This window comes from Labrus bergylta, chromosome 7 (assembly GCF_963930695.1).
Source record: "Labrus bergylta chromosome 7, fLabBer1.1, whole genome shotgun sequence".
Lineage (NCBI taxonomy): Eukaryota > Metazoa > Chordata > Actinopteri > Labriformes > Labridae > Labrus > Labrus bergylta.
The window spans coordinates 23,247,226-23,271,947 of NC_089201.1; the positions used below are offsets into that span (position 1 = coordinate 23,247,226).

At 41.3% G+C, this 24,722-nt stretch overlaps 1 protein-coding gene across 3 annotated transcripts; it reads left to right on the forward strand.

The window, feature by feature from the left end:
• The first annotated feature begins 761 nt into the window (after positions 1-761).
• On the forward strand, positions 762-23,512 carry LOC110002833 (coiled-coil domain-containing protein 136). Of its 3 annotated transcripts, none has more exons than XR_002278872.3 (10): positions 762-919; positions 1,159-1,223; positions 9,123-9,443; positions 12,455-12,529; positions 13,550-13,852; positions 15,278-15,395; positions 17,022-17,298; positions 17,432-17,563; positions 19,474-19,537; positions 20,791-23,512. XR_002278872.3 is itself a non-coding variant. In XM_020658501.3 (10 exons), exons 1-10 carry the CDS (start codon positions 777-779, stop codon positions 20,801-20,803), a joined length of 1,560 nt encoding a protein of 519 aa, XP_020514157.1. In that variant the 5' UTR covers positions 762-776; the 3' UTR covers positions 20,804-23,512. The 3 variants fall into 3 exon arrangements, 2 of the variants coding, with proteins under 2 accessions (XP_020514157.1, XP_020514179.1); XM_020658501.3 differs by having other exon boundaries at positions 19,425-19,537; XM_020658523.3 differs by lacking the exons at positions 762-919; positions 1,159-1,223 and adding an exon at positions 1,426-1,590 and having other exon boundaries at positions 19,425-19,537.
• The last annotated feature ends 1,210 nt before the right edge of the window (positions 23,513-24,722 follow it).

Here is a 24,722-nt window from a genome sequence, read left to right on the forward strand (position 1 = left end):
AAATTATCACATATCTGCAGAGGTAGCTGTCAGCATCCACTGCAATAGCCTGTCTGGATCTCATTATAGGTAGATCCGTTTTGCTTGGGGGCCCATGGCTGAACATATACGAGTGTTTAAGGAAGAATGTATGTGTGAGTGTATGCGTGTGTGTACAGGAAATTAAGGATTAAAAGTGAACGCTGTAAGGGGAAAAGATGGAGTTTTCCTACGTCCTGGAAATCTGTTTGTTGTCATATTTTCATCCGTTGCTTACATTCCTCATAACATATATTTTATTCATCAGCTTTGTTTATGAGTAAACTAGAGAGCCAGTTGGACAGAATAAGAAATAAATCACAAGATTCAGCATTTGGCCGCTAACTGCATCGATGTCCACTAGAGATGTAATATTTTTGCCAACAATTTCACACTTGTGGATTGAGCTTATGAAACTATTTATCGCGTAAAGAGGTCAAACACATCATGAAATAGAAACTATTTCTCCATTTTTGGTGTATGTGTGTTGCTCTTGTGTGTGCCCATTAATGAGTTGTTCCCTTGCTTAGACCATTAGTGCAATCTTGCTGCTTGTTTCTGAATCTGTGTTATTTCCAAACGAGGTGGGGAAAGAGGAAGAAGAGGCACTGACAAAAAGGGAAGAAGTTAAAAGAAGAGTGCAAAAAATAGTTATAAGAGAGTATACCAGGCAAGGAGAGAGAGTGTTTGTGTGTGTGTGTGTGTGTGAGAGAGGGAGAGAGAGAGAGAGAGAGAGAGAGAAAGAGAGAGAGAGGTCTATGTGTGCAGGGAGACGGATTTTCTTCGTCTGGAAAACAGCATCTTTCCCTCCACTCTGCTCCTCCCCTCTTCCCTCTCGGCATCTCTCCCACGCTCCGGAGCTCAGCCTTCAGCTCCCCGGATCCTCCCAAACTCTCCGGAGGTAGAGCTTGTTTGTGTGCCACTGTTAATGTGCATTTGAAGCCTCTGTGTGTGTGTGCGCGTGTGCGTGTGTGTGTGTGAGTGAGTGAGTACTTGACAGTGCGCTGAGCACTTTCGTGTGTTTCTCTCTCTCTCTCTCTCTCTCTCTCCCTCTCTCTCCCTGCAGCTGAGGTGGGCGTGTGGAGCCTCTGACCCTCTCTCGCCCACTCTCTTCCTCTTGTCTCTCCCTCTTTTCTGCAGTTACAGGGGGGCTATGGATGGACTGCGTTTACCTCCACTCATCGAGGAGGCTTTGGACTCTACAGGTCTGTGCTGCTGTGCTTTTGTCGCTGTGTGTTTATGTGCAGTCGGATGCAGTGAGGCTATTTTTAGCCCTGCACTACGGATCAGATGTGATCAGGCAAAAAAAAACAAAAAAACAAGGTAGAGGAGGGTTGATGGTTATCTCTGCTAAATAAGAGTGTTTACTCGCAGCGTGAGGGGTGGGATGGTGAACTGAAGAGGCGGAGGAGATAAAGAGAGAGTTGGTCAGGTGGTATGAAAGTGGTGAGACTATTGTGGAAGCCTGTCTTTATTAGGAGTTGTGGTCGAGCTGACAGACTGGCTGACTGAGTGGGTATCACTGTCAGCTATGGCATCTGTGGACGTTTGATGGAGGCTACGAGCTGCCAGGTAATGGATGTCTGGCAGCAAGAGGCAGGAAGTAATGCAGTCATTAGTGCGGGCTGTGTTAGATGTGTTGCATATGTTATTCACTTGATGCAATGTGGAGTCATGCAGTGTTGGATTTTTTATTGTAGCTTGGCCACTAAATCTTTAATGCTTAGATTGTTTTCAGCTCACAAATGAATTCTTGTGGAAAATCTGTTTCGCATACAGGCCAGTGGTTGTATGGAGCAGCTGCGGTCGGGCTTGACTCTAACTTCATTACACTTTATCATACTGAATTTGTGCTGTGTGACTGTGTGCAACAGTTGAGGGGAAGAATGTGTGGAATGTTTTTTTGCGTCTGTCACAGAAGAAGCGTGTGTTTTGAGCATGTTTTGAATGGGCGTGCAGACTGAGCAGCTCTGTGTAGAACTCGGCTTTGGAGGATGTTTATTGGTGCTCAGGGGCTCAGAGAGATACACAGGTCAGAGGCCCTTCTGACCGGCCGCCATGCTGCGAGAATCTGGCTTCCTTTTCCTGTGTAGCACTGTCCTAAAATTGAACTTTTGATAACATGTATTCAGAGGATTAATTCTTAATTCCTCCCTGATCTGCAGCCTTTTTAAACTACTTTGATCAGTGAGTGAGTTCCCTTTATTACACTTATTATGTTGGAGCCTGTGTATTGACCAACATGGATGCTGTCTCAGGAGAAATTCCTCTTCCATAACAAGCTTCTTCCTGTTGTTTTTACTCTGGGGACCTCTTCCTTTCATCACAGCCTGAGGCATGCTTTTAAAGCTGTAAATTCAGTGTCTAGTGATGGCTGGTTTAATGTAGTGTGAATCCTGACTGATTGACCATAATAAGGACTGACACAGAGCAAAAGAAAAGTGGATGGAGCAGTAGATGGTATTAACTTGTATCTTTTTGAATTACACAGACTCTGGGATCTAAATGGATTAAAGTGCATCTATTCTGTCCTGGCTGAGGTCAATTCGAGTCAGACACCAGTCTGGGTTCTTCAAACTAAGCTGCCTTTTGTTCCGCAGTACAAACAGTGGCTTTGTTCTGAACTGTAGTGTTTCAAGTCTTTTATTTACAATGCTCAATTTCACGCTTCACTGCAAGAGATGCTGCTGAAATCTCGTGCAAAAATCTACCACATGCAGATGCTTGAACACAAACACGTGATCAGAAAAACAGCATCAGAGGCTGATCTGACATTTTAAAGCCGTCTGTGTTTCTCACAGCCATCAGCGCAACCATATTGTTCCTCCCACTAGCACGCGTTGCAGGCCATATCTCTCTCTGTCCTTCTCTCTGCTTTCCCACTCAATATCTCTTCCCCCTCTCTGAATCCCAATCCTCTGCTCTCTTCAGCACCCACACACCCTCCAACGCACGCGCGTGCACATATGCATGCGCCTGTATAGACTCACAAACCTTTTGCACCTGCCAAAGCCTCAGCCCACACAGTGTTTCTCTCCCCTGTCCTTTCCTGCTTTCCCTCCCCTCCAGTGTTTTGCCCTCACATTGTGAAACTCACATCAGCAGTGATACGTCTACAGGGTGCACAAACAGGATTTCTCTCTGCTCTCTGAAACTGTAATAAACAGCGAAGTTGCTGCCTCAGACAAACTTTGTCGATGTTGGAGCTTTAGAGGTCTGTGAGAAAAACAAGAACGTGAGAATCTGACATCAGTGTTTAACATGGCCCGTCATGGGGCTGAGTGAAAACAAATTCGACATGCTTTTCCACACTCTGGCATTCCAGCTATTTCGCTCTCTGCTCAAAACCACTCAAATGTAACATGTATTCTTGCATCGCCCTTTTCCCATTTCCCACCATCAGCCTTATAGTGCTTCATTTTAAAAACAGGCTTTCAAGGCACTCAAAAAACTGAGTGTGTCACATCTTTTTTTATTCTCTTCTGGTTGCCTAATGGAAAAATCCTTCAAATTTTGTGTGTTATTGAAGTCATGGGGCTCCTTCTTGCAGCCTATTCTATGGATCTTTTTAAACTATTCTCCCCCCTCACAAAAATGCTTGGCATTGTCAACCTATCATTAGCTCTCTCTCTCTCCCTCTAGGTCTTTATCCTTTAAAAAAAAAAAAAAAATTGGCAGCAACATGCTGAGCAGTAGTATCCCATTTAAGTGATGTCCAATCTTCCACAGAGACTGCTTTCAGGTGGAAATCACTGATTTGTGATCAAATGGATTATTACTGCATCAGCTGTTTTCATGCCTTATGTGTCACTATCCCTTAATGTAATGGCACTCAAACTGCATCACAAGAGCACTTAAAAAGCATTTCCCCTGAATCAATCACCCACACTATGCACAAAATGACATCGTTTTAACGAAATGCTAATCTAATGAGGCCAAATTTTAGCGCATGATTTTACATTGCATCTGTATAGCGTTGACCCACTTTTCCTGCATTTCCCTGTGAAAGTGCAAACATGGAGCCTCCGTTTAAATAACAGAGCGCTAATTAAGTCAGTCCAACTCTTTGGTGCTTGTGGTTCCTGTTTCTTTTCTTGCTTCTCCGCTTCTCCTCCTGTTACTGTTTTTTTTTTCCATGGCTCTCCCTGGAGTTTTAAAGGCTCGAAGTACAAAGAAAGACAAGCAGAAAACTCGCTTTAACCTCACGAGACGTTCACGCCTGCAGTTCACCCCTCATCTGTAGCAGCAGTTTGAAGTCAGCAAATCTCATATGATGGTTACCTCACTATATAGAGATAAGATTGCTGGAGCTTTTCTATAGGGGGGGGGGGGGGGGCAAATGGTTTCCATGGTATGCTGTGGAGAACATACACAATTAATCACCACAGTGACATTCCATGTGGTGTGCAGGGGTCACCATGGAGATGAACCAGTGTATAGTTCCACCTGACTCCTGCTCAATTAACGAGGGGAGCAGCTTGAGTTGCCCCAGGCCATATCAGAACCCTCTCCATCCTTGCATCTCTTTCTGTGCTCTCGTACAGTCTCTCCGCTTTTTTCAAGTCCCCCCTCCCTCTCTGCTTGGTGTTATGTGATGCTGAGGAAGTGTGCCAGTGCAGGGGAAAAGCTACAACATCAGTGCTGGGCTGGCTTCAAAGCTGGGGTAGGAGGGGGTGGTGTGCATTATGCATGGCCTCCTACACAGCCGCAGAGATCCTCAAACATACCGATACCTAACACATTCAAAAGCTTAAACATGGCAGACTGCTGTAATCACATATGTGCACATAACTCAGCAGAAGTGGAGCTAAGTGGCCATATGACACAGTGATACTTCACTTTGCATGTCCACATGCTGCATGCATAAACAGGTAAACATCAAGAGCACACATAGCTGTTCATGCATTATGCATTCAAAACACATTAATGCTACACACACAAACCACTAACACTGCCAGCACCACCAGCATCCCCACCTGTCCTCTTAATCCAATTTTCAAGCTTGAATCAGCACATGCATCCGTCACACTACACCTGTAGACAGCCTCCAGCTCCTGCTTCAGTGAGCCGTCATGAGCTTATTCAACTCCAGATGTTGCCTTTCAATCTCGTAAGAGTGAAACTTCAACTAACAGGCAGAGTGACAGAATAGAGAAGAATCATTTCCAAAATGAGAAGTTTTCCTGAAAAAAGTGCTTTCTACATCAATATACTGTAAATTGTAGCACTTGCAAAAATAAAGATTACTATAAGGATTAATTTGATTTACTATTGTAAAATGTGCTGATGTCAAAAGTACTTCTTGCAAGCCATACCTTGGAGTTTTTGCTATCTACTCTATCACAGTGTAAGATCGAATTATAGTTTTAGCTGCATATTCGAGATATAGAACTGCAGAATCACAATGATGGTTTCACAGAGGAAGGCTTTCTTGTGTTGCGAGTTAAAGCGGTTCTACTGTATGTCCCACATCTCAGCATGCCTCTGTTTGCAAAAATCAGCACTCTGCTCCTCAGTTTTGCAAAGTGCAAATTTCTTTATACTCACCCCCCCCTCCATCACTGAGCACCAAAATCAAATCCAGGAGTGAAACAAAGAGCTATGTGTCGCCACATTAATGTTTAAATTTAATCTCAGACAGCCTTTCCTGAGAGACACTGAGAAAGAACCACTCAGCCTTCTTGTAGTCTTGTTTCTCAAGTGGCACAATGTTTGCAGTGACATACTCAATGTGTTTTGCTGCAATATGATTAGGAGGGAACGTGTTGGGCTAGATAAAGGCGTCCTTTCCCTGCAGCTGTAACAGCGGCTCCTGAGATGAGTCTCCTGCTCGTCCCTTCTCTTGTATGCACTGAGTGTCCATGTCTAATGCAATCCCCGCTTGACTAAAAAAAAAAACAGCACCGTGCCAAGTATGCAGAAGAGTGATCACAGGTGTCACTGCAGCTGATTCCGCTGCAGACGAGTTTGACATTCACTCACCAAGGTGAGGTGATAAAGCGTCTTTACCGAATGGAATGACTAACAAGCTGTTGGGAAATGCTAAGTAGGCAGACCTGTGGGCACAGAGCACATTTACGGATGCGAAGAAAAATATGTTAATATATTCAGGTAGGGGCTAACTCTAGTGCAGTGATGCTGTCAAAAGAATTTGCGGCAGTTTTTAAAGGGTTTCATTGCTCACCAGGTCTGTCAATAACTATTTCTATGCCCAGAAACTGTCCAGTAAGTGGAGAAACAGTACCATTAGCTGATACCAGTCTGATATAGACTCAAATAGTGTGATCTGATATTGGTGTCAATGGAGCCAATTCTGGGTGGATCTACTCTTTTCTCTATGCAATGTTTTGTGTTTTACAACTTGCATTCACAGAATAGCTGGTGGCCATTTTCTTTAAGCAGTCAATTGAACAACTGGATGAATCCCACTCGGAGCAATTTGTTTAGAGCAGCAGAAGAATACACACAACAAATGTATAATACATTAAAGCTAAATAATGGAATAAGACCCAATAAAACCCTGGTGGCGCAATGGTTAGGGCGTGCAGCCCATGTGTTGAAACTCTCGTCTCAAGCAGTAGGCCCGGTTTCGCTTCCACCCGTGGCCCCTTTCCACATGTCATTCCCCATTCTCTCTCCCAGGTTTCCAACTCTATCCACTGTCCTATCTCTGCATTAAAGGCACGAAAAAGCCCAAAAAATAAACCTTTAAAAAAAAAGAAAGACCCAAAATGAATAGGGTCTGTCTTGGCAAAAATTATAAGTGGATCAGTATTGATGAAAGGCAAAAAGTTTTCCAAGACATTTAAAACCTACGGAGAATAAAGATATTTGATTGCAGAGGGGATGGTCGACTCTAAACAGCTGAAGCTTCACAAGCAGGTAAAACACAACATCCTGATGTCAACATAGAAAATGACTGAGTAAATAAGGAGGGATCTTTTCTGTCTGTGCAGGAGAAACTCAGGTGGCAGGTGTTTTGAGGGTTTTCAGACCCTGATATGCAAACAAGTTCGACAACTACTTGCAGTACCTACACAGCCGTTACATTTAGTTTCACAAGGTGAGGTAAACAGTGTTAAAGTCAAGCCTCATGTTGCGTTTCATGTCAAAGAACTAACCTGTTTTTTACGCAGCTCATCATTTACCACTGGTGTCAGATCAGTTCTTTGTAATGGTCAATACCCAAAGCCAAGGTAAATGTAGCAGGACAGAATAGGTGAAATCTGTGGATGCCTTGTCAGAAGTGAGTTTTACACTACATTCTTTATTTGTTGCTGTATACTGAGTATCACATATCTATCTGAGGACAGGCTAGTGCTACATCTACAAAACAACAGAACTGAATTGCACGCATGCCACATGAGCCAAAGCTTTCTGATTTATCACTCTGAGCTAGACAGAACGAAGAATTTTGGATGTGAGTGATATTCAGTGGGAAGTCTTTTAGTCTCTAACTGGCCTTTAGCTGCCGCCGGCTATACAAGCAGCTCCTGCTCTCCCTGCCACGCAGTGCTATCTCTCTTCTTTATGACTTTCTCATTACAGCAGCATCAAAGTTTTATGACAAAATAGCCTGCATGAAACTTCTCACTCTCCTCTTGGGGGCTGCATTGTTCACATTTACATTACTGCGAGACGACAAGCGCTAAGGATGCTAATGTCACGCAGTTTCAATAAAAAATATGTTGCTGTGCTTGGCTGTGGTGGAAATAGTCGCTTGCAGTGATAGGAACAACAAGGCTGAGAAATAATTACCACAAGAAATGGAAGCCTCCCCTGAGCCAAGATTGCTCCGGTGAGCATCACTCTTAATTAGGTGGATCTTTAGTTAATGCTTGGCTCTGTCCCCTGCTGCACCTCGTTTCTCGTCACATCACTTGGGTTTTCTGTCTCTTTCTGGCAAACACTGTTTCCCCCCCTCTCTCTCATCTTCACACTGCTCTCTGAGTCCAAACAGCGATCTCCAGGCACTCAAGAGACCACTCCGACATGAATGTGTGATGCAATATATCAATTCTTTTTCTGAGATTGACTTGACCCTGGAGGGCATGACTTTTTTGAGAAAAAGGAGAGAAATGACGGCAGAGTGAGCAATGTCGGCAGAACGGGTAACATGCAGCAACTGGCTGCGTGAGGAATATTTTACCTGGAAACAAACTTATACTGTGATATAATCGTCGTGTCTTGACACAATCTTGCCAATTAACCTAACTTGTTTTGCTGTAAATAACACCCTCCCTTCTGTTTTTTGACTCACTCTGCATTTGTTTTTGCCACTCCGTCAAGCAGCTACTGTAACCATGTTAAATCAAGTGTGTATTAGTGTAGTTATTCATTGTATACAATGTCTGATTTGGCTTTACAAGCCCACATTAACAGCAGCTGTCTAGGAAAAGCAAAAACAAAACCATGTAGTGTGCAATGTCAGGGGCGTGTGTTTGTCACACTTGTCTTACTATGGAGTGGTAGCTTGTGTTTTTGTGATCCTTGCATTGCTGAGTGGTGAGTCATTGTGATGGCTTCAGCATAAAGGCCCAACTACTCCAATGAGTTTCCGCATTACGTCGGCTAACTGACTCCATCTACTGGTCAGAAATTTGAATTCACGTTGCAGATGGAGGAACATAAATATGTATCTTCTTCTATAGAAATCAAAATTAAGTAAAATCACAAGTGTCTTACTTCAGTTGTGTCTCACCTGTCAACTATCAAAACATTGACACAAAGACAGTTTGACATTTTAGGTAAATCATTCGGCTGTGTTCTACCCAAAGGGAAAATATTTCTAGGTCATTTTCTATCAAAATCTCCAATTACAATAAATGAAGAGGGTTGTGAGTGGATTTGTAGTTTGAAAATAAGTGTTGAATTGGAGTACATGAGTGTAATAAAAGTTCTTGTACAGAGGACTTAGTGCCACTTTAATCACAAGATGGTGCTGTTGATTCAAAAGAAAACTCCATCTGTGTCGTATTGAAAGCACGGCTGAGTTTGGGTGATGACAGAGAGGTGGTTTATTACCTGTAAAATCCTTCTTTCGCTCTCACTCACTTCTCCCACCAGGCCTTGCTTCACTAACATTGCCATCCTCTCTCCATCAGATGACCCGTGCGATCTGAAAGCAGAGTGCAGCCCCACCATGGACAACGAGATCACAGCAAAGGAGAGAGGCGTCCTGGAGGAGAACAACGAGAAAGAGGAGATGGACCAGGAGGGAGCTCAGGAGGAGGAGGAAGGGGAGGAGAGGAAGCTTAAGGAGGAGGAAGGCGAAGGGGAGGAGAAGAGGAGGAAGGAGCAGGAGCCGCTGACCGAGGAGCAGGAGCTGGAGGAGCTGAGGGCCCAGGTGCTGCAGCTGCTGCTGGAGCTGGACGACGCCAGAGACACCTCCAATAAACACCAGGAGGCGTTTCATGAGCTGCAAGGTGAAACCCCCAGCCCTGGATTATACTCTCACCACTGCACTATTATTCAGGATTTAATGTGTTGAATTATTAATCTTCCTCTATCACAATATTTTATTCATTATTTGGTCACAGCCGTCTGACCTGAAATTATAATCTGTGTAATTGAAGGCAAACATCTTCCAAACACCCTGGAACCTGCCATCCCGGGCCTATTCTTCCTGGCAATGTCAAAGAGTGATTTGTCAACCTGATTGTTTTCTTTCCTCACCGTCTAAATTCACACCAGTTTGGGCACGGAGCTGAACTAAATAATCCAAAACTTTTTTCAAAAACTCTCCACTGTATTTTTGAGTCTGATTATGATTAAACCTCTGGCAAATCCCTGAAGCTCTTTTTCGGAGAACTGGAAGCATCCGCATCAGCCATTACTCTAATCTTCTTTGATTGTACAGTGGCAGTCAGGGGAATTCATGACCATCTGCACAATGTGTAGATTGTATTTTTTTTGCTGTACTTTACAGCAAATAGCAAGTGTGCAGACATTATTCTTAGGCTTGCTGCCTTGAATAAAAATATAAGCAAAATAGAAAGCGAGCCATTCCATCACTCCAAATGTAAGAAAACTAGTTTGCAAACCAAAAAGTTGGGGTAGCCTGTTATGCACCAAGAAAGTTGAACGTTTGAAACACGAGATTCACTCATTTTCAATTTGTATATTTAACTAATATTTTTAAAACCCAGGAATGTGCATGGCAGAGCCTCACCCGTATATTTATCTGCAACGACCGCTCTCTCTGGGTAAATGTTTTCTAGACCAATATAGAAACCAAAACAAATATGAGAATTAGATCCAGACTGACAAATAAAAGTGAAAGTTACAGTATGATGAGAAAATCAAGTTTAAAATAGCCCCAAAGAAGACAATTGGATTATTGGCCTGGAGTCCACCCTCTATGTGTATTAACTGTATTTATATTGTAAGATGTCATGTTATGGATAACTAAGAAGATCTGAGCCCTAGCTTTAAAGTCCAAGGTAATAAAAATTGGAATGTAGGTTTATTTGAAACAAAACTACAGGAGAAAACGCCCTACAGCCTAACTCTCCACCTGAGGCGTCTCTGTTCATCACAATCTAGTCAAATTGTAGAAGTATAAATGTTTATGCGCAGTCACTGACACGGTCAGGTCCTCGTAGCCGCTAAATGGAGCATCACATCATACCTTAGAAATGATGAGCTTAACGTTCAGGGACGGTGGCAGTGAGTAAGGCCTTGAGTATGAAGCCTCAGTGAGCTCATTGTGTGTGTGTGTGCATGTGTGTGTGTGTATGACTGAGTGTCATACTTACAGACATGGCGGGGTGAGCTCAGTTGTTTGTCTGGCAGCAACAGGGGCATTCCTCAGACAACTGCGCACATGCTGAGGGAAGCTTCTAGACCGGGTGCCCTATAGAGCACAACTAGGAATCACTACTGGTAAAACTCCCACTGGGAAGAGTCAGCTGTTCAGGCTGCTTGCAGCTGTTGGGGGGGAGGGTGGGGGTCCTGAGTGTACATGCTCTGAGAATATCGTAAGATGAGTTGTAAGTAAAATTCTAGAAAAGCCGTGACCCCAGATAATAAGTTAACACAGGAAATGATGAGTGTGTGTGATTTACTGTTCTGTGATTTACTGTTCTGTGTGCAGTTGGGAAAGTTTGAAACATTTTGGGGACAGGAAGTTAAAAATATTCAGTAGGATCAGGATATTAACAGCTGAAGAAGATTCCGAACGAGGTTGCTGCTGATCAAAGGGTTGGGTGGGGGGCTGGAATCGATCCCAGCTGCCATTGGGAGAGAAACGGAGTAGACCCTCTAATGTTCACCAGTCATCACAGGGCTGACATATAGAGACAGACAACCAGCCACACTAATTTTTTACACCTACGGGCAATTTAGAGTCACTAATTAAACTAACGGCCGTGTCTTTGGAGTGCACAGGGAGATCATGCAAACTCCACCCTGGGAGGCCCTTTCTGATGGGGATTTAGCGCTAACCCCTAACATTGTGCAGGAATTCATTTGCAACTTGACTTCTATTTTCTGAATATATGGTTTTTGTAGGTTATTTATATAAACTATTTTTTTTATATTTTAACAAGTGACACAACTCTGCAGAGAACGTAAAAATCCTTTTGAAAGGTCTTCCTAATGTGTCATATATAGAGGATATTTAGCTGGGGAACATACACAGTGGCAATAATGACGGTCAGATAATAGGCAGGTAATCATTTGACCTTGTTCAATTTAGCGTGAACACGAAATACAGCTGAGGCTGATGTGAATGTTGGCAGTTTTTCAGGTGTCTGGTAATAAAGTATTGGACTACTTTCAGTTTTGACCTGATGGTGGCACTAGAAGAATTCATTTTTATACATGAGACTTAAATCCGGGGAAAGAATGATCAAACCAACATTACCAACACTAAAAATAAATTAGACTTTCATTTAAAAATCAAAACAACAACAACAACAACAGGGAAATTAAAAACAGAAAGTTAAACAAAATGCTTGAAATAGCAACAAGGGCCTCGGTAGCCTAGTGGTAAGTGCGCACGCCCCATGTGCAGAGGCCTGGTGGGCGGCCCTGATTCAAACGCCACCTGTGGCTCCTTTCCCGTATGCTGATCCCCACTCTCTCTCTCACACAGATATTTAACTCTATCCATTGTCCTATCTCCAAATAAAGGCATGAACCCCCCCCCCCAAAAAAAAAAAACAACCAACAACAAAAATGGTCCAATTTATTTTTGCTCCAGTGCAATTAAAAGTTCAGAGCACAAGGATGACGCAGACTAATGTCATTAACAAATCAACAGCTCATCCTGCTCACATATTAAACAAACTACTTCTATCTATTCTGTCATGTCTCAAGGTTGAACAGCTTATCAGGTTGTCATCTTTCTAACGGCCTGCTGAAGTGTCATTTTCTCCCTCTTATCTCTCTGCCCATTCCCCGCCCCTCACCTCTCCTCTCTCCTCTCGATCAGGACTGTTGGAGGACGAGCGTCTGGCCAGTGCACATCAGGCTGAAGCCTTCACTCGCCAGATTCAGAATCTACAAGGTATCAGCATAAATACAATAAAAACTTGGCAAGTAAAATTAAAAAAATCAAAAAAAAAATCAATTTAATTTGATCAATAAAACAGAATGTAAAAAACAATCAGTAAAAAAAAAAAAAAAAGATATTGCACATTACCTTTGGCATGTTTGTCCATGCAGGATTTTCTTGTATATGGCTTTAAGGATTTCTTTTGTTCCACTTGTTGTCTCCTGAGTAGTCACACACAGACAGCGCTACAGTAAAAGGAAGTGGTAGTATTTGACTGCAACATTTGAATGCATGTAATCATTTGCCGTATTGATTCAGAGGCATTATCTTTCTGGTGACTTTCGTTTTAATTTCTGTCAAAATAGAAACAGAAAGAGATACTATGCAACTACTGTTCAAATATGGACTCAGTCATAGGGGGAATAACACTCTTAAGAACAATGGCTTTAAGAACCGAGAGGAAAAATACATTCAAAAGAAAGAAGAAGAAAGTAGAAAAGGAAAGCTTTTCTCTCACTTGATGCATCATTGTTTGTGCTAGACTTAAGAATACATTTGCTGTTTATCTTTTCTTTTATAACTTTTATACTCACAATTTAAGTTTTTCTTTTTTTAAGAAGACTGAGAAGAATTCAGTTTCCTCGAGTCCTGTATATACACTTAACTCTTAATGAGATCTGCACCTAAATAAACAAACGGTTACATCAGCTCATCTTACAAACAGTTCCCACACATACAGCATGTACCACACACACACAAGAACACATCACCCACACACCTAAACAAATGTAGGCCCACTAGTGCTACACCTCAGGTATATCATTAACACACACACACACACACACACACGCACACACACACACACACACACACACACACACACACACACACACACACACACACACACACACACACACACACACACACACACACACACACACACACACGCACACAAAAGCACAGATGCTGCAGACCAACCCACACATACCCCGTAAAGAAAAATGTAACCTCCTCCTCTTCGTCTTCCTACAGCCCAGCTTCGCTCAGTGCAGGAGGAGATGGACAGCCTGGAAGAGGAGAAGGAGAGCGAGCTGGCCGAGGCCCAGGACGAGCTGCGTATAGCTCAGGAGGAGGTGCTTCTGCTGCAACAGGCGGCGGAGGAGGCAGCTGCAGAGAGGGAGAACGACATCGCCTCGCTGCAGGAGGAGCTCTGTCGCCGCCGTGCCGAGCTGCAGCGCCTCAGCGAGGAGACGCAGGAGTACGAGCTGGAGATCACCACGCTGAGGGCAGAGATCAGCATGAAGAGCCAGCGCAGGGAGGCTGAGAGGAGAGAGGGTGAGGGAAGAAGAGAAGGAGAGAGGAGAGTACATGAACATGTATGAGACAGGTATTGGTGTGTGCAAGATAAGAAGACAGGGTGGAGGTTGTTTGGTGTCTTGCACGCATATCTTCTGTCTCTTCTCTCTCAGTGCATCAAAGTTCAAATACAACAAGTGTCAGTTTCACACCTCATATTCACACACCTTTGTAAACAGCCCTTAGTGAGAAAGACAAAACAACAAACACCTATTGACTATGCTCGTACTATAAACACAAGGCCACGATCAATCTTTGTGGCTGATGTTATGAAAACACAGCAGGCTGTTATGGATGTCTTTTTCCATGCTCACATCATGTTAGCGTCTCGCAGTCAAGCACATAAATCATTTGTTTGGTTTAATAAATATTACAGATTACACATATGCTTGCAGAGGGGGAGTGGGTTGTGTGTGTGTGTGTATGTGGGAATTTAGGATACCCAGGAGATGAGGTCATGAAGAGGAGGGGGGATGTACACTTCCATCAGATGATGTCATCGCTGGGCTCTGCAGCTGAGCCTGGGCTGGGACTGAGGGAGGGGAGGCTGAATTATCTCATCTTTGTGCTCTTTCCTAAAAAAACATCACACAAAATTTAAATGAAATGGAAGTGCAACTTCTGCATTCATTTTGAGTGTTTACTGTAATTTGACAGTTTGGGAAAACTGCTAACCTGCTCTTTTGTCGACCAGTTAATTCCACTGGTTGCCTGGCAACCAGCCACAAAAGTAAAAATGCTAATCAGTCTTTCTTATCCTTTGTTTTTTGAACAATTGAAAAGTGATACGTTGTAGACTTTGTTATTCTTGGACGCAGCCGGATTAGCTCTTTTTTATGTTTAGGCTACAGTTGACCTTTAAGCTAATTAAAGCTAGAGTAACCCTACCAACCACAGATCGTATATTGAAGAGGAATTAGCCATCTTTAGGAGAGAAAAAAGAAACAGGAAAAAAATAGGAAGAGGAGTAAGCGTTAGTTGGAGGGCCCCTCAATTTATGTTTTCCTTGGGCCCCTACAGATGTTAGGATCACTACTGTGCATGTCTTGGCTCCAAATTATGTCACAAGTGTAATATGTCAGCACCCTTTGCTGATATTTTGGCTTCAATTCAGAACAACAGAAGGACACAGAGAGGTGCTTTCCATTTGAATATACAGTCAATGTTGTTGACTGCTGACTGTAACTTTCTTTCCAAAAGGCAGATACAACAGGATCAATTAACTCTGCAATTAACCAGCATAGTGTAGATACCTGTCAGACTTTTGCTTTAATAATTTACTATTATTACTGTCACAAAATGCTAAGCATGTTGAGATGATGCTGACTAAGTTAGCCATAAGACAAAAGGAGCTTACCTGAGCTACACCTTCATTGTGTTTTTTTCTTTTTTTTGTTCCACCAGGTGACGTGGACCTGCTGAAGGAGGAGTGCCGTATGCTAAAGGAGGAGTGTCAGACCCTGAAGGAGGACAACAGACGCATCTCTGAGAGGCTGCAGCTGCTGCAGAGACAGAGGACATGGTGAGAGGTCAATGACAGCTCACTCATCAGATGGGCTTACTGGATCAGCTGGAGGGGACACCCTTAGCGGTATCACACCTCGTCATAGCCATGAACATCATGTCTCGTTTACAACAGACTGGCCACCTGTTCACTCAACTGCAGCCAAAGTCTAATATCAGACTAAGGGATCACAAATAAGTGGTGATAATATAAGTTTCCTAATTCATGAGTAGATTGACAGAGTAATTAATCGACAACAATTTTAGGGTTGAAATTTCACCCTTCAATTTGAAAACAATCTTCCCACATGATCTGTTGAAGAGCTGATTTGAACACACCACACGCTCCTCCTCAGCAGATGGGGAGCTGGGCATACTCCATCTGTTGAGGAAGATCTTGTGATGCATCGGAAGCAAGACAAACTTTATTTATAGCACAGTTTTAAGAAGAAGTTACACAGTTCTTCATGGGAAGAAGAAAAGGACGACTAGAATTACCATCTCCTTGATTAGTCTAGTCACAGTTTACATTTCTCAAGTGTCTCCCACAGAGTGACTGAGTAACTGAAGCCAGGAAGCGGTACAGGGCGACCACAGGAGAGTAGCTACTGTTACAACAAAGTAGCTCATGGGGATTTAAATAAACAAATGACTAGGTGAAATGGAACTTTGATCTTTTGGGTAGAAAATCTCATCAGTCATTATTTCCCTAACATGACACATGTGTGAAGTATTGTCAAAATTAGCGTATACTGATCGGACATATTGCCAAAGGTTTTTTTATTGTGAGGTCAAAATGACCGAGAAAGTCAACCACCAAAATCTAATCCTTTCATTTTTTAGTCTAAGTGGGCCATGGGCACATTTGAATATGTTCCATCCTTTTCAAATACATTTTCTGACACAGAGGCGTACAAATGGAAATAGAAGAGACAGAGAATATAATAAATTCAGGAAATGAATCCACAAATTCAAAGCTGTAAAATCAAGAAAAGTCCAAAGAAAGTTTTAAGATGCTTTTAAGATGCTGCTCTTATTTTTCTTCTCTGAGACAGTTTCAGAGATCAGCTGCTACTAAAAGGATCTCTTCCAGGGATTTGACTGTCAAAATGAATCATTAGTCTAATGGAATCTAAAATTGGATTATTTGTCAGAAAAAAAAAACAAGCATTGGGTCGGGCATCATGTACGAAGGGGCCCAGGTTCAAGTCCAACTTATGGCACCTTTCCCTCGCGTCAATCCACACACTCTTTTCCCAGATTTCCTCCTTTATCCACCGTCCTATCTAAATAAAGGCTAAAAACCCCAAAATAAATCTTGAAAAAGAAAACTAGCAAAATAAATTGCGACAGGCTTTTCTAATTTTATGGACTACAATTGGTATAAAGAAAAGAAAAGAAATCATTCCACGAGTTGTCAGTTTTTGTGCTTGCATAATGAAATCTCTGCATACTGTATGAGACAAAAAGGAAAAATAAAACGCTACCAGTTTTCCTTTTATCACATGAAATAGCTGGAAACCATTTCTAGCTTTTGATCACAGGAATGACAATCCTATTCAGAACCAATCTTTTACCTTTCAGGGCTTATTTTAGCTGAAACTCAAAGTGTGTGATACTCATGCCTGTTACTCCTTTTGTCCAGCTCCAGTGTGTACCTGTCACTGAAGGAGGAAGATGCAGGGGATGGCACAGAGGGCAAGGAGACAGAGACCGGCTCCGACGAGGTCATGACAGAGAGCTACATGACCATGGCCCAGTCTGAGAACTGTCGCCTGGTGGACGCTTCCATCCAAAAGAATATTTCATTCGATGGGAAGCCTATGACACCGACCGGCTGGAACGGAGGCATTGGGGAGGTGTTCTCCTTAAGAGACCAGCTCAAGCAAGCTGAGGAGAAGGCCTCACAGGTTCAGAGAGAGGTATGATGCATTAATATGAATAAAAGATGGACAGATGTAGGTCAGGCATTCTTAATATGTGTTTTTTTGTTTCAGTCACTTTGGTTTTCAGATAAAACACTAAGACTGAAAAGGTGACCCGTTTTTCTTTTAGTGTGACGGTCTGAAGATGGAGCTGAAGGAGCTGCAGGTACTTTACGACAGCAGCCAGAGGGAGAGGGCCGAGCTGGAGGAGGAGCTGCAGCGCTGCAAGGCAGAGCTGGAGAAGCTGTCAGAGGGGGCTCAGGTAAGGGACAAACATAAATAGCATGGCCGTATTCATAAGTAGGGAAACAAATGTAATGCTGATGAATTATTTAAAAATACACAAAGATAATTAATTTAATTTACAAAGCTCTGCATTATAATTTCTTTCCTTTTTAATGATGAGTCTGTGCTTATTCTAGTATCCAGCGATGCTTTCTCATGATTGAAGACCTACAGTGTTTTATTCCTCCGCTAACACACTGTCGACTAACACATAAAACACCTCACATCACACCTACTGTATCCTGTGTCTGTGGAGCCCACTATTTATGTGTGTCATACTGTAGCTGTGTATGTTTGGATATGAACTGATATGGCCTGTCAGCACATATCAATATTGTGTACTTTAGGCTGGGGAACTTTTCTCCCTCCCCCCCTCCCCCCACCCTACTGTGTCTGTGTTTTAACGGCTCAGTGAGAGCAAAAGCTTTAATACTTTAAGTAGACTCAAAACTAAAAATTTGCAAAAGGCATGAAGCAAAAAAACAAACTACTCTGCCAGTGAATCCCATGCAGATTTCAGATGAAAGGTATCTCAAGGACCTTTCTTTTTTGTGTGCAATTTTTCCCACTTTAAGATTTTCTGTCCTTTGATTTTGTTCTGAATAAAAATAGAACGCATCATGACAACAGTTTAAATAATTGGGAAAGAAAAAATCCAGCAGTGTTTGAATTTGAAAGTTCACCTGCGATATTGAAACATTGTAAGCTACAGTAGCAAACTCATTTCACCCTTAATGATGACAATAATTGCTTATTGGATGTCCGTGGCACTTAAATGCACCAACAGTAGCCGAGGACAGATGTGGTTTCGAATAATGTTGTGCAGGGATGATGTGTTTTTGTAGACCATCCCAAAACTTAGACTCGTGCCGTTTCCCTCGATCAAAAGCCAGTCTGGCCCATAAAATTAGATTTTATGACACTTTCAGGTTTTGTTCAGCAAGATTATCTTCACTAATTAACATGAGTTCTATTTAAGGGCCATGTAAATGACCGAGGTGAAAAACTGAAGTAAGGTTATAAAACTACTACAACTGATATGTATGTATAAAAAAATAGTTTGACTTCAAGAGGATTCTAATTAAAAAGGAAAAAACAAGCTCACTCTTACCCTCTCAGTACTTTGCAGTGGCTTCCACTTGTCAATCTCAATGGCCTCCTGTAAGGAAAAGGAATATTCATTAAAAACCTTAAATGCAATACAATAAATTCAAACCTTTTGGAAACTGCTTGAAGTATCATTTAGTGCTTTATGTTTGATCCTTTGTTTTATGGAGTCAGAACTCTGTGTTTTGTCTACAACAGATGTAACGAGATGTCTCAGCATTGTGTCAAACTGTCTGCCCGTGCCTGTCTCTGATGCTGTCCTTGTTCTATGAATGTCCATGACCTGTCAGCCTGTAACACAACAAGCTTAGCCAAACATTAAAAGAAGTGAACTATAAAGTGAGGATAGAGAGACAAAAATACCACCCTATGCTCGTGCTTGTCACAGCACTCATGCTGTATGTCTTTTCTTGTCACCATAACATCACATGCAGGCAGTAAATGCCGCACAGCACTGCTCACACAAACTCACATTGAGTTAATGTGCATGTCACCATAAAGTTATGCATTGTTTGTTTAATGGGAAGTGTAAATCACTCCATCATGACCCCTCCCCCTTTATATCACAGCCATGTCACTTTCATTTAGTGATTTGTTGTGCTGGTTCATTCGTGCTGTTATAACGTCATTTTTTTTATCTACGGTTTTATTATTTGCAGACCTCAATCCATCCATTCACTCATTCCCTTCATTTCCATTGTCCTTGTCTTTGTTTTTTATTTCCTCCTCAGAGATTCATCCATTCGTCTGAGCACCCTGTTCTCTCCATCCCCTTCATAGGAATGATTGTAATAGTGGCTGTGGTCTGGTGCTGGTTGTCGGAGCTGGCGTCCCAGAGGGCAAGGTATGAGAGGAGCTTATCTCTATCTGATGTGTGATGTACGCTTCTTACACACAGATCAAAGAATCACTTCACCCAAATGACGTAAAAAACAAACAAACACTCTGCCATTTCTCCCATTCTTCTCCCACCCTGCAGATAGTTCACAATTGAATAAGTGTTTTTAGAACAATTATTTTCTGCGAATTCAACCTCAATTCAACTGTAGAATGAATGTATCTCATGTTTGCTCTGGATAATTCAGAGAGACTGTTAAAAAGCATTTATTTTTTATAAAATATTAATAAAATAATTATTATAATTAATAAAAAGATTTCATATGTAGTTCAATAAAAACTGTAGACACAGTATTCTGTGGATTATCAGGTTCAACTAGGACACTGTTTCTGCAAAGATGTTGCAGGGTTATTTTTTTTTATAGCTACAGTGTTTGGATTTAACCTGAAATATCTTAGCTTCCTGTGTATTGAACGGTACTGCAAGGGGCAAGTGGGAAAAATATGTTTTTTTATGTTATTTGGGTGAACTGACCCTTAAATGAAAGTCAATAGGCAGTATGTATTTAAAGTTCTAGGTATGATGGGAGGGTCTTAACTGAAGAACTGCAAAATTTTGCATGGAAAAATCTTTCGTAAAAGAAAGCAGAACACAAAATAAAGCATTTTTAAAAAGGTGGACATTGGGCGGGTGGGCAGTTTGGCAAATTATGACTAAAATGTCATTCAATGGCACAGAATAAGTAGCTAATTAATAGGAATAGTTTAACATTCTGGTCAATGCACTTTCAGCTTTCTTACAAATAGTTAAAAGAGAAGACTGATAGCAACCTTACATGTTTGCGTTAACTGTGAAGCTCGAGCCAGGACAAGGCTTACTTAGTGAAGTGTAGAATAAATAACACATGGGGGAATCAGCAAGCTTTGCTTTGTTCACAATGTAAAAATACTTAAACAAGAACATTTGAAGTTGAGAAATTAACACTATTATGTTTATATAATATATCTAAAAGGTAAAAGTGCAATTTGTAGTTTATGTGGGAATCTTTATGAGCATTTACAAGCTTGCTATTGGCTAAACGGATTGTGTAAAGACAAGAGGGAGTGAAACGATCTTCTCTTCTAGCTCTTTGTGAGAGGTTAAATAAACTATTTCCTAAAATGTCAAACTGTTCAATACAAAGCCCATTATTGTATATCTCTGGCTGATGCATGGCCTCTACATGCTCTTAACACCACTGTTTTCCTGTCTTCTCTCAGGGGAGTGAGGTAGGTTGGAACTCCATTTTGACTATCACTGCAGCCACAGCAGTGCTGCTAATGATGACTAGCTTGTTGAGAGCGTTCGTCCGATGTTGACTGGATGGGCAACAACTGCACAGGGACAGACGTCTGCTTCAGACCAGCCCTTATTGTCTCCGGCCACGTTTTAGACTGAAGTGGAATACTCTATATGTGACAGACTGACAACTGCATAGTAGAAAATGTATGGACAATTATTGTCTCCAACGAGAAGGTACTACAAGCACATGCAGACAGAGAATGATGCGGCCAGTTTGATTTGAGACTGAAGACGGCTGTGATGATGAGTCGACCTGCAGAGAGCCCACATGAGGACTAATCTCACTCCACTAAATGTATGCTAGCTGTGTCATTCCCTTCTGTATCTGTGAATAGGTTTCTTTCTTTCAGCTCTAAATGTGATAAAAGAAGGGTTTTATTTGTAATGTGCACCAAATGGTTTCCATGTTATTAAACCATTATATATTTATTTGTTTGTTGAAATATTGTTTTACAGTTTATGTTGATAGAAAAACAAGGAGTCTGGTCTTTATTGCACTGAAAACCCCGTGTTAGAAAAATGCTCCTAAATTATTAACATGAAGGGATGTTTTTTTTTTTTTTTCAGAATAAGGTTACTCAAAAAGAGTCTGTGTTTAAATACTTGCTCCTGCCCTCAAAATACTGTTTAATTTAACAACATTATGGTAACAATCCTGCCCTACATAAATCATTTATAACTATCTGGTTTACTTTTAACCACCAATGACTTACTTCACAGGGTGAACAGGAAAGGATAACTGATCTTCTGTCAGTCTAAGCTCGGTGTATTAAGCTGATGCTTAACCGGGCGTCACCCCTTAAGGCTCGAGCAGCTCTTCTTCAATGTATTTTTTTTTTTTTTTTTTTTTTGGGTTCTGTGCTTTGCTCCGAGCTCTGCCACTTCCACTCTTGTCTTGTCTCTGACTCTGAAATAAGACAACTCCCACCGTCCCGTTTAATTATTTCTTCAACTAAGATGCCAGAGAGGCATTTCAGTGTTTCTGGTTCATCTTTCGAGCTCACAGTCACTTTGAAAATCCCTAAAATGATTTTATTTTAATGGTTATAAATGGTTTGCTATAGTTTTTTAATGTGATAGTAAATAGACCTCAGCAACTTTGGGAGAACACTTGAGCATTGGGCTCTGCTAACATGTTTTATAAAAATCTAATCAATATTGATTTTATTTTTTTCTCTCCAGCAGGATTGAAGTGGCTTCTTCTTCCTTTAATGATTATTTTGTGTTCATTTGATTCATGGTGATAACAGGCTGGTTGATCTACTGACACACCGAGATAAACCACAGACTGATGTGACAAATGGAGCTTAGTTTTCTTGTGTGGGAACTTCACAAATGGATATGGTTCCAAACATACAGAATAAACACAAAAATGTTCAAAAAATGTAGTTTATTTAAGCATCAAATACACAAATGATATGTACTTGTACTAAATGACTGATTATTGTTTCAATTTGTGCAATGTTTTTTTTTTTTGTGTTCCGAGTACTTTAAAACTGCAAACAGCATGCTAAGAAACATATAGAAGCACAAAAGACAACTCATGTCGGTTCTGTTCCTTTGTATTTCATGTAAATAGGTGTGACATACAGTACTATGGTAGAGAGATTTCTTAAATCCATTTGTACTAGCTTTGTAGAAAGTTGATTCTATTTTGAAAGAGCATCGTATATTTGATAGCCAACTTCTAAGCTGTGTAAATGTTTATTAATGGTGACGTTCATTAGAGGAGCTGCTGCTCGCATTGTTGATCATTTTATGTACCTCTTTGTTCAAATGGTTGAGAAGTCATTGCATGCCACTTTGATTGCATTTGACCTTAGTTGCCTGACAGAGCAATACAACTCCTGTGTTTTTCAGTCTGTTTAATTCAGAAGTGTCTTGAAATCTTTTCTGAAACGTTTGTCATTAAACTAAATGTTGATAAGCAATGCCTGACTAATGTTATTTCTGCATATGAACATACACTAAGGAAGTTGGGTGCCACTTGACTGCAAATGTTGTCACTGTCTCTTTAAAGGTGCACTATGTAGATTTGGTAGTGAAATTTGAAAGTTGGAGAAGTGAAACAATTCTATGCTATATTTCTGATCTAAATGCACAAACTTAATCAAAGGAAAAAATGGGTCCCTGGAACACTTTTTATAGTTTAAAAGCTACCAGGAGAGTTACTGTTTCACTGTTGCAGGCTCCCCACCCCCCACCATAACTTCTCGTGAAGAATTTTATCTTCAAACAGTTTTCTAAGGACCAAATTTTCCTCTGAGGACAGTTTGTGTATAGAGTTATGGACATATACCACATAATCTGTACATTTCTCCAACTTTCAACTTGATCGACCAAAACTCCATAGTGCACCTTTAAAACATGATCAGTGTGATATGAAAATCAAACTCCCTTTGACTGCAATGGTACATATATGTTGTCTGAACAGAGCATTCTTTTCTATTATTTCTGAACTTATTTCATGAATATTAAATGTGTCATACCTTCACAAGCTTCTATACTGCAGTGTTCCTCTGCTTGTTGCTTTGCATATTGAGAGCATCGTTGTTTTCAATATAGTTGTGGCTATTTTGTTACCTGGAGGTCTATTTTGTACTGTAAATGACTCGAGAAAATAAATATACTCACACCACAGAGACGTCTAAGAGCCTTCTTTTCTTGGCAGGTGGCCTCACACGCAATCATAGTCTCCGGGTTTAGGGTATCGAGAAGTCCCATTCATGAAATCACCAGCAGTGGGTCCTGAGTGGCGTCACATTGGCGTCACATTACACGGGTTCCATGGGTATTAATAACCCTCACTCCAGAGACGTGACATAAGCTCACAGACATGTATTCTTTACAGGAACTGGTGTGTCAAAGTTCAAAAGGAAGGCCTCTAAACTACACTCATGCAGACAGACACTGGCACAACTCATGCTACTGAGTTTGAATGTGTGTAATTGTTTAAAAGGGGGGTCGAGCTGAGCAGACCTCATCATTAGGTACATTTAGTGAGCTTCTGTCACTTGAAAATTTCAGGCAAATTAGATTTCTCAGTCTGCAAATATTCCAGGCAGATTCTGAATCAACTCTCTGTCTCGTTTTATATCAAGAGTTATTACAGAAGAAATGAAAAGTGTCTTAACGATCAAGCTGTCACATTCCAGATCAGCCGTAACAGTTAATCAGCTGGGCCTTGGCCTCGGGCCCATCTGTCCACCAACTTCACCCCGAATCCCTTCTTAAATATTTAATCTATTCAACTGGCACACTAACAGGGGAAAGCTAATTAAATGAGGAGGAAATCTGACTGTTAGAGCAGGGCAAACCAGGGAATAGAAAGTCAGGTTAACAGTCCAGGTCTACATATGTAGCACTGGGATTTGGATATTTGTGTACGTATATTTAAACTTCCTAATAGGGCTGTGACATATTTCATTATCAAATGAAAAACTACATACCAATATCATCAAAATTACATCATAAAATGTTGTGTTTGTGCTACATGTCTTGTTTTTTTTTGTTTTAATATGAAACACTACTGGACGCCTCCCTTTAGAGGTTTTCTGGGCATGCCCAACTGGGAAGAGACCCCGGGGCAGAAAAAGGGATTTCAGTATATATCATGTCAGTAAGGCCTCGGAATCCCCCAGGAGCAGCTGGAAAACGTTGCTGGGGAGAGGGAAGTCTGGGGATGGATGGATGGACGAAATACTATTATCATCTAGACTTTTTTTCATGTAGTTCTCAAGTTCTCACAGATTTTGGTGCAATTGCACTTTTTTTAATCGCTAATTTATTTACACAGGTGTGTATTTATTTTTGAGATTATTCTAAAGCAGTAAACCTTTTCAGAAAGTTT

Coding starts and splice junctions, on each gene's coding strand:
- LOC110002833 (XM_020658501.3), top strand. CDS start 777: ATGTGTGCAGGGAGACGGATTTTCTTCGTCTGGAAAACAGCATCTTTC. Junction 12,530..13,549: donor CCAGATTCAGAATCTACAAG/GTATCAGCATAA, acceptor GTCTTCCTACAG/CCCAGCTTCGCTCAGTGCAG. Junction 17,299..17,431: donor CCTCACAGGTTCAGAGAGAG/GTATGATGCATT, acceptor TTTTTCTTTTAG/TGTGACGGTCTGAAGATGGA.